This window comes from Pomacea canaliculata, linkage group LG5, assembly GCF_003073045.1.
Source record: "Pomacea canaliculata isolate SZHN2017 linkage group LG5, ASM307304v1, whole genome shotgun sequence".
Taxonomy (NCBI): domain Eukaryota; kingdom Metazoa; phylum Mollusca; class Gastropoda; order Architaenioglossa; family Ampullariidae; genus Pomacea; species Pomacea canaliculata.
The window spans coordinates 24,096,429-24,106,451 of NC_037594.1; the positions used below are offsets into that span (position 1 = coordinate 24,096,429).

Genomic DNA, 10,023 nt, shown 5'->3' on the forward strand with positions numbered 1-10,023 from the left:
TTCACATATCTGCCAGTGGACCATTTTCAGTCAAACACGACAAGTGACTGCAAACATGGTGTGGACACATTAGGAAGTAGATGGTGGAATTAGATTGTGGGTCACAGTAGACCACAGTGCACTGGTCTGTTTCCGATCTCGCCCGCTGTTCCCATCTCTCACAGTTGTCTTGTAGAGATTTGTGGCAGACCTGTCGTGACAGAATTTGGTTATTTCATTTTCGCGAGAGGTTCGTTCTTCTGCTAGAGCAAACTCGGGAAAATGCATTGATTACGAGAGTATGGGTAGGTGCCTTTCACCAGCATATATACCCCCGTGTCCAAACTTCTGTACTGCCAAGGAATTTAATGAGAAGGATATTAGATAAAACAATATCGAATGGAAAAGACAAAAAGTGGTGGGATATGTGGCTGAATTGGATTTGTTGTAAATAAAATTAAAAAATTAATGTGTGGTTTTTTTTGTTTTTTTGTTTTGTTTTTTCTTTTGCATATTTCCTCTTCAGCGAAGACCGACATAGAGATTTGCATTACATCCACACACATCACCCATCAATCTTTCACACTTGTGTACAAGCACTCGCGCCCTCACACCAACACACATACATGAGCTCAAATATGTATTTTTATGACAAACCTAAAATCTGTTGTGTGTGTGAGAGAGAGAGAGCCCGCGCGCACGCGTGTTCGCTTGCTTGAGTGAGTGGCGAAACGGTTTCCCTCCAGTCGGTTCGTCCTAGAGTATAGTTTGATCGTCTCACAGCTCGCACTGAAAATAACGGGAGCTTGCAGTTTGATTATTTTTCAATTTCGTCTCAGCTAATCAGGATGTCACTTCAAGCTGCAGTAATTGTCTGTAGCTGAGAACAACGGAAGGTACCGCTAGCTTGCTGAAGAATCGCAGGGAGGATTTCACTGATGATTGTCATCAACAGCGTGTACTCTTACTTCTACACTTTCATCAGGTCCAAAAAGTCAGATGTTCGCTGAATCATCCCTCCTCTCTTCCTCGCCTCGAACTCACCAACGCACAGCAATCTCTCGTATTAAAACCCAATCCCTATATCATACAGGCACCTCCATTAACGCCATTAGCAACGAAACATAAAAACGATGCTTTTACTTGAAAGACATTACACAGAACATAAGAACCATTTCTTCACGGAAGGGTCCGCTAATGCACGCGCAAATGTTGAAATCATATTCTGACAAATCACAATTGTGTGAAGATCACACACAATGCCGCTGTTGTAGCTCTGAGTGGCGGATGAGGTTGTTATCTTATCGTGTAGCCTCCGTGTCGTTGGGTCTTTAGGAACAGCAGACACACTGTAGCCTTGCTATAGCTTGCTCATGCGCACTGCCACTGTACTACCAACAGGGAGAAAGAGAAGGATGTGTGGATCTCTTCCAAAACCAAGAGACAAGATACAGAACCTCTCACAAAGCCTAACCCTGCTTAATGTAGCTTATCTCAAGGAAAGACAGGATTACTGATACTGGCATTTAGTTTATTTTCCATGCTTGGATGTTTACTTACAGGTAACTGTTATCTTTGATCTTATTAAAAAAATGGCATCTTTTAGTGGTCTTAATGCCAAAGGGGCATTGAGAAGCCTTTGTACAACAGTCCTGGAGAGCTTGTAAGGCCTTGATATAACGACTGACAGAGATGTCTTCTTTTATGTCAGTGCTGTCCTGTTACGTGTTCAGATGACAGACAGACAGAGACCGTCCTAACTGGTAATAGAAAAAGGACAAATAAACTATCATTCCATTTAATCAACGTCGTAGCTGAGTAAAAGAACATGTAAATATCAAACATCTCCGAACCCTCAGAAAAGTGCATCTGCGTCAGATTACATGCGCAGATGCTGGTTTTAGTTTCTTTCTTTTTTCTTTTCTTTTCTTTTTTTTTTTTTTTTTGCTCTATCCCGAAGGCAGCTCACTGGTAAAGGAAGCAATTACTGTAATGTTGGGTGCTTAAAGCTTTGCTTTCGCCTCTATCATCTGGTTTCGTATCGTCATCATTGCCTCTAAATTTTAAAAATAGAGACTAAGAAATTAGGGCATTGGAAACTTAGTCGTTTTCAAAACTCAAACATGATGCAAGCCGGAAACTTGATTTTTAGAAGTTCTTCTCCTCACAAACATAATTATTTAATTTTGAAGAACAAAGACGAAACACGGAACTACATGGACTTGAAAAAATAGACAGGTGAGTGGCAGGCAGGCAGAGAGGCAGGTAGGCAGTTAGGCAGGCAGGCCAAGCAGGTAGAAGAAGGAAGGCAAGCAGGCAGGCAATCAACATAGCAAACTGCCCCACAGGAGTGCAAAAATACAGCTCGCCATTTAAATCTTTTCTGCATCATACACGAGGGAAGAATTTCATTATTTGAATGTGTTTTGAAACACCAAAAAAAAACAACATAACAAAATATCAAGCTTCCACTTGCTGCATTTCCGACATAACCCTCAGTAACATGAAAAGACACGAAGCCTGCCTCGTCAACAATGTTCTTCTCCTTTGCCCGCCCGTGGCAACGATACGGCACGAATATAAAGATCGCTTGGAGAAGAAGCCAAAAGGCACAACGCCCTTCATATTTGCCCATCGCCAGCATCCGCTGCAGGAAGGTGGGGCAGTCTCGGGTAGCTTCGATCTGGGAAATAACTGTCGATAACCCAGAAAGCAAATCTGAACGACCCTGTCATTCTGCAAAAGAAAAAAAAAAAAAAAAAAAAAAAAAAAAAAAAAAAACATGGCCGCTACAAGATTTTCTTTCTTTCTTTGTTTTGAGGACGTTTTTATATTTCCTGTTGAAGTGTCAGGTAGTCAGGTTTGTGCTTCTCTGTTAATACTTCTATGTTCTCCCCACTTTCGTCGTAATGAATGTTTGCTGGGGAAAAAATTTGTAAAGCAGACATTGTCGAGTTGATGCTTATTATTTCTATTTTATTTCGTCTTAAGTAAATCTTTACAACTTTGTTACTTTAAATTTTGCAAAATTATCATCAATTTTAACAAAACTTTTAAAACAACAATAAACTAAGAAAAAACTTCTATACATATAACTGAAGTAAAAAGTTTTCAAAGATAAAGAAAAAACCCGCACATTTTCATTTGCTTTTTAAAATTTTGCTTTCTCTAACAGGATTGTTATTTTTATCTTTGTTTTTGCCTTGATTTATAGTGGCAAGGGTAAATACGGTCATGACACAAATTAAGTGTATTTTTGTTTACTATAATTGTGTTTTTTTGTATTGAAAAAATAGCGGAGAGAAGAAGAGTTGCAAGAGAGCAGCTAGAAGTTTTATTATGACACTGTCCAGTTTTTCAAGCCACCCTTAAATCTTTCTGCCTCTTCCTGTTAATTTTATTACAACCGAAATAAACTCAGACTCCCATCAAGTCGTTGTAATATTGTCTAAGGCGATAAACAGAACATCAACTGTTTGTGAATTTACGAAACGGAGATGAACATATACTGCAAATCGAGAACATACATTGCTAGACTTTTCTTCTTTTTCTTTTTTGAGAGAAATATGTCGTCGCTAACTTACTGTCCAGTAATTACATTTAGGATATCTTCTTTCCTCAAGACTGTTGTAATTAAATTTCAAGAAAAACCTGTTTTGGTGTATGCCTGTAATCAAATTGTCTACAAAAAGGAAAACATACAGTACTTATGTGCAACTGTATACTGCAACTTTTAGTTTCTGGCATTGATTGAACCCCTTTCAGAATCTACAGTCAATCATCATCGCACTTTATTTTCCTGGCCATTGTCATGTAACTGTGCTGCCTGACTGACGTAATCAGGATGAGTACACCTACACCAGACACGTTGGTAAAAAGCTCGTTTCTGTCGATGTACACTGAGAAATCGCAGGTGCAAAGGCCTAGGTACCCACAATGAAAGAAAGCGACATTTTCAGTGATTTTAGTGATTTTATTTTTGGCACCAGCAAACCTGACCTTAAATTCCATTTAAGAATTTAATCATTTCGCTGAGATTTTTTTAAATTATTACGAGCATTTCATTCGCTCGAAATTCTACTCATTTTCTCTTCTTCCTTTGTTTTCTGTATCGTCTGTTGCTTTCTCCCTCTCATCTATCTCCATTCAGTTCATGCAAGGACAGGTGACTGAGGACAAACATGACACCATCAATGCCGTGTTTGTTCCTAGCTCCATGTTGCTTGGCTTTCACAGCCATTGCTTGGGAACCGTCCATACTGTGCAAATGATTTCTAGGCCACCCGACAAAACATCGAGAAAAGCTAGTCACGACCTTACAGAATTTATCAAACTAATTTCCCGTTCTTTATTTCTCTCTCTCTCTTCTTTGTTTTTCTCTCTAGCACGCACACACACAGAGTGATATCATTGACAAACTGATCAATACAGAAATGTATTTACATGGACTGAACTCACACGCAACTGTTTCAACTCTCATTCATTGTTGATGATGTTGATAGTAGTAGTTTTCATAATCTTCATCATTATCCACTGCATGCTCGTATACCTGTTTTGTTCAGTTTCATGAAATGTTGTGAAAGGGAGAAATTTTAAAGCACGACCTCTTTGTCAACATTTCATGTATTTCGAGATAGTTTAATATCCCTCTTAATTATATTTTTTGGTTGCAAAAATCTGATTAAAGTGGAAATTAAAAAAAAGTGAAGGAAATGAGAAAAAGGTCGTTCATCAATGAATTAGTTAATTAGCCAGTCTGGTGTACGAAGAGGATTTGCACGTATCATTGCCACAGGTAAGCTGAAATGTAGCGACTAAGTCGGGATCAAGTGCATCCAAGCATAAAATCTTCCAGCGACAGTTACGGCTGAGTGGGTGCACGTGTATGCACCCACTCATACACCTATGAGTAGCAATGCTTGGTTGAGGCCAGTCAGAAGAGAGATTACGAAGAACCTTTTTTTTTTTAACATGTCAAACCCCTTTGGGGAAAATAAGAACGAAAAACAGCACTGTGGATTTTTATGGATCGTGGATTAGAAGCTTTTAACAGGAGAGATTAAGGTTCTTGCTTCCTGAGGCTTCTGGAAGTAGAGACCTCAGCTTAGCTTTACATCAAGGCACCTCCTCTCCCTCACTGCCTTACCTTCTCCAAACCTCAGTGATAACAATCAAGATGGCTATGAGCAATGTCCAACCATATCATTGCATCAGTTCACACTGGGATCCAGTTGACGTCTTTGGAGGACTTTGGAGACTTAGTTGAAGCAAACGAAAGAGCCCCGTGTAATTTCTCTAATTAAACACAACATCCTGTAAAACATTCAACTTTTTCCACATGAACAGACACAAAATAGACGAGATTCAAGCTGATCCCATTCTTTACGAGATTGTAAACAGTTGTATTTTACCTTTACAAATCCCTTGAAGCCGACACAAAATCAGCGGAACACGTTGAACGTCAAAACTCGGGAGCTCGCGAGATAAGCGACGCCAGAAAAAAATGAAAAACGGTTGACATGAACTGTTTCGCGAAGCTTCCTCAGTGTCAGCATGCAGTGTGGGAAGTTGCTGATACGACCGAAGGATGCAGAGCTCAGGAAGCACTTTAAGGAGTCAAGACACACGTTCTTCATGATTGTGTTTGCAGACGATACTAGTCCGCTCGTCGTAGGAGGCAAAAAGCTGTGACAATCGTGCAGTAAACATCGTCTTGAGATGCTTCTCGCCATCTGACAGACGAGGCTGCAAGCGACTCTGACGTACACGTCAGCACACATTTCCATGACGTCAGGTCAACATTAAACAATGGCGACACCTTACGACTGACGTCATAATTCCACGTCAAATTCAAACAATGGCGACACCTTACGACTGACGTCATAATTCCACGTCAACATTAAACAATGGCGACACCTTACGACTGACGTCATAATGTAAATGACGTACAGGTAACCTTTGACGCCGCCCCGGATGTGTTGGTGCAGCTGCAGGATGGAAGATCAGGGCCGGCCGTCGAGCGGGAGAAGAGTTCTTGCTCAAGCAAAGTCTTCTTCTTCGCCTCTTCGGGTAATTGCTGTTGTGTAGAGACTTTGTCTCTACGCCTGCTGCGTTCTGCGTGTTGATATGTAAGCTCTGTTGCTGCTGTGCTCAAAGTAATGTGTCATCGGGATGCGGAAAGTGCATCAGGGGCATCAGAGTCGCTTGTTTTATACCTCCCTGCAGTCTCAGCACGAACTTGTATTACTGGACTGCTTGCAGACGATTTTTTTTCCAGTTAAGTACTAAAACGAGGCTGGTGTATATAAAGCTTCCGGTTTAGTCACATTGATTGTTTAGGCTCGCCGAGACTTAAAGAGGAGGACTTTACTAGAGGCTAAGCGTTGGTCTCGGCAGACAGACAGCAATCCACCAATGCATGTCCATTGAGAGTCATTCATGATTTCATCCTAATTATCCAAATATTCTGCGAAAAACTGCAAAATTGCGAGTAAGCCTGCCTCTAGTCACTAATTGGTTATAAGTGATTAATGACCTACATTCAACAACGCTGGGTTGTTGTTTTGTTTTGTTTTTTTGCAGGATAAGCTAGATTTTCAATTCCGCTTCGGGGTTCCCTTGGAGCAGCTGCCCTGCCTGTATCTAGGTGACTGTGGCTACGTGCCAGCGTAAGTATAATTTTAATTTTAAATATTTCACTGAGGTGTCACTTCACAGCGGTAATGGAATTTGAAGGACTCAGCTTTGATTGAAAAAATGTCTCTTAAAGAGTAGATGACATTGTATGTACATGACCGACTTCCTCTCATGTAAGAAAAATGCTGGGCTTTCCAACACTCATTTGCTCAGCATATTCGTCTAGAAGATTGGCCACCTGCTGTCACTTAAGAAACTGTTCTTTTTACAAGACATACTATTTTAAATTACTCTCTTCCTTTTGTACACATTTGCAAACATTTTTCAAAAATCTGCGCTTACTAGAGTCATTCAGAATTTTGCTCTTACCAGTCATTTTTTTCTGAAAGACATGTTATGCTTACGTGTAATGCTTAGGACAACCAACTTCTTCAGCATTCTAGTGAATTAGGGTGCTTTTTAATGTCATAAATCACATTCGCCTCACGTTTTCCCTCCTTTGCCGATCTTCTGCCTGCGATTCCGACGGTGGTGATGATTAAGAGGTGGACGAATGTCTCCTCACAAAAAGAAGAGTTCTTAGGATGACGTGAAGTCTCTGCTGCGGGACAGCGGGTTACCTCCTCTTGCAACACGCACCCAGCAGCCACTCACACCCTCAGACCATCTTCATGACTGACTTCAGAGACACACAGTCCTGGTGTTCTGGGACTGAACCTCACTCTCCGTCTTTCTATGGTCATCCTCATCCTCCTTTTGGTTATCAGAAGGCATTAGGGAATATAGTTGAGTCGTCGCTTCTGACAGGGTGTTAGCATCACAAAAGGGGAGAGAAAAGATAAAAGGGAAGGAGTGGATTTAAGAAGTCAAACTCTAACAGTCTTTCGCCTACTTTTCGCCATCAGATTTGAAAGATCAGACTTCTTGTTAAGTCTCCACAGCTTACATGTCATAGAGTTAAGTCCCTTGAGTTGTTTTCGAGTTTGCGTGGAATGTTTGCTGACTAAATGAGGTTCTTGTGTGACATTTTCTTTCTCTCCAGGTGCCATGGTGAATCCTTAAGCTAGACATGCTTTGTATATTTCATATTTACTTGTCTGCTGCTTGTTTTTTCTTAAATATTCACTCGGCAACTGTCTGAGTGTCCCGCCGCCCAGGAGGATTTCATTACAAAATAAACTCAACCGTATGCCTTGAAAAAAGAACAAAGTTGATAAATGTTTCAGCTTTCTGGAAGACGCCGGAAAAGTGATTAAAAAGAATATCGACTGTGAAGGCCTTTTCAGAAAATCCGGGGACCTTCGAAGACAGAACGTTCTGAAGGTAATGGCTGTCAGTAACAAAGAGAACATCATCGTGCATACTGGCCAACTAGCAGACTCATTTTAGTCTTTACACTTTCCAATGATTCCCTATGGTTAAATAAATAAATAAATAAATGAAACGAACGTGAGCCGGGCTACAAGAATATGTCACTTTTACACAAATGTTTCGCCTCGTTTGGTGTTTGAAAACTACTCAGCCTGCTTTGTGTTACGCGACCCCCCAGAGCCAAGTAGAGCAAGGATGCTCCCTCAGTGAGTGTGACGTGCACGATGTGACGTCACTGGTCAAGTTCTTCTTCCGCCTGCTACCAGAGCCTCTGGTGCCATGTCTGTTCCACGACCCGCTGCTGGCCTGCCTGAACATCACGCATCACGACAGGCGGGTGGAGGCCGTACAGGGACTGTGCTTCTCCCTCCCGGCTCACCATCTGTCCAGCCTCCGCTACTTCATGAGGCTGCTGGCACACGTTGCTGCCATGTCAGTAGTTAATAGGTACACTTTTTTATGTGGATTATTCTTCATCATCATCATCATCATCATCAATCATCAATCATCAATCATCTGATCTTTTGTTCAATCGTGGCCTCAGGATGACGGCGCGGAATCTCGCCGTGGTCCTCACACCCAGCCTCATCCGCATGAAGTCCCGCAGCAAGCTGATGACGGAGGAGGAGTTACGAGCCCTGCCCCGCCAGACGGCGCTAGTCGAACATCTCATATGTCACGCCGCCACCATTGGTGTCATGACGTCACGCATGTTCCATGGAAGTCTGCGGCTTCTGGAGGACATGTCCAGCAAGCTGAAAGCTAAAAAGAAAAAGAAAAATGGTATATTTCTTGTTCTTCCTTCTTTCTTTATCTCTATATCTGCGTGCTTGTTTGTGTGATACTTGTTGAGTGAGAGACTCACAAGACAACCAGCACACACACACATTTCAATCTCAGGTGTGAGAGAGAAAGAGAGATGCTCAGGTGAGTGAGTTTGAAATGTAATCTTGTGCTGACGCAACAGCAGAGGCGCAGAGAAAGATTCTGGAAAAGCAGCTGGAATCGGAAAAGCTGCTGCTGTTCTTCATAGCAGACTTGGGATTTCGACCCAACAGTTGCCATTCAGTTCCAGACACTCAGGTCATGAGTGTGCCCAACGCTCGCATCAGCTTTGTTCCGAGGAAGAAACAGCGGTCTCCTAGCAACTGCACCCGGTCGTGCGGACAATCGCTGTCCAACACGTGCAAAAACAAGAAATACGTTAAGAGGTAAAAAAAAGAATATTTTCCATGAATCCCGTTGTCTAGAGATGTAACAAAATAACAAATACAAAGGGTGGGGGAGAAAGCAGGACAGAAAGAAAGAATTCTTACATTTCACTTCTTTGTCTTATAGAAATAGAAAAAAGTGTTCGTTTTTTGACCTATCTTATTTCTTCTCTATGTCTAAGAATATTTTTGTTTGGGTGAAAAGTTTCCTATCTGACGTGGAGTGTTTCGGTTTGTTTGCACAGCTCAGTACTGCCAACAAGAAAAATATATATAGTTTTTGAAAACAAACTCAAATAATTCGCGTTTACCTCTCAAAGTTAAACACAAAAGTCTAACATCAAATTCGATGTGTTTTGTATGTTTTAGTTTTTTGTAAATACGTTTATGTCGCCTCCTTTATCTAGCTCTTCTTTCCTTTGTTTCCGACAGAGTGTGTGCGGTGGACCAAAGAACTAAGCCGACTATAACTTATTTTAGAAAAAATACAAAAAATCTTGACGAAGATCTCTTTCCTTTCGGCTGGAAGATAGGGCCCAGTTTGCTGGAATCTTGGTCCAATGCTATTCCGGTCAATTGACTTAGATGTCCACAACGACGAGGAGACGTCTGCGTGGTCCGATTTTTCTGAGGACATTTCACCAAAAGTTCCTTCTGGACTTTGCCAAAATAGAACTTTTACAGAACAACCTGTTGGGTCACCAAGGTGTGTGGGCTCGTGGCAGTCCTAGGTCCCTGAGTTCGCCGTGTAAACCTGACGCCCACGAACAGAGTGGATCCCACAGTGCCAAACCAGCTATCGCCACTACATCGGCAAGAACAAAGA

At 41.6% G+C, this 10,023-nt stretch overlaps 1 protein-coding gene across 2 annotated transcripts; it reads left to right on the plus strand.

Moving 5' to 3' along the window:
* The first annotated feature begins 5,355 nt into the window (after nt 1-5,355).
* LOC112565113 (rho GTPase-activating protein gacN-like) lies at nt 5,356-9,812 on the plus strand. Of its 2 annotated transcripts, none has more exons than XM_025240410.1 (7): nt 5,356-6,048; nt 6,562-6,647; nt 7,842-7,938; nt 8,165-8,433; nt 8,531-8,769; nt 8,954-9,197; nt 9,630-9,812. In XM_025240410.1, exons 1-7 carry the CDS (start codon nt 5,953-5,955, stop codon nt 9,775-9,777), a joined length of 1,179 nt encoding a protein of 392 aa, XP_025096195.1. In that variant the 5' UTR covers nt 5,356-5,952; the 3' UTR covers nt 9,778-9,812. The 2 variants fall into 2 exon arrangements, with proteins under 2 accessions (XP_025096195.1, XP_025096196.1); XM_025240411.1 differs by having other exon boundaries at nt 8,957-9,197.
* The last annotated feature ends 211 nt before the right edge of the window (nt 9,813-10,023 follow it).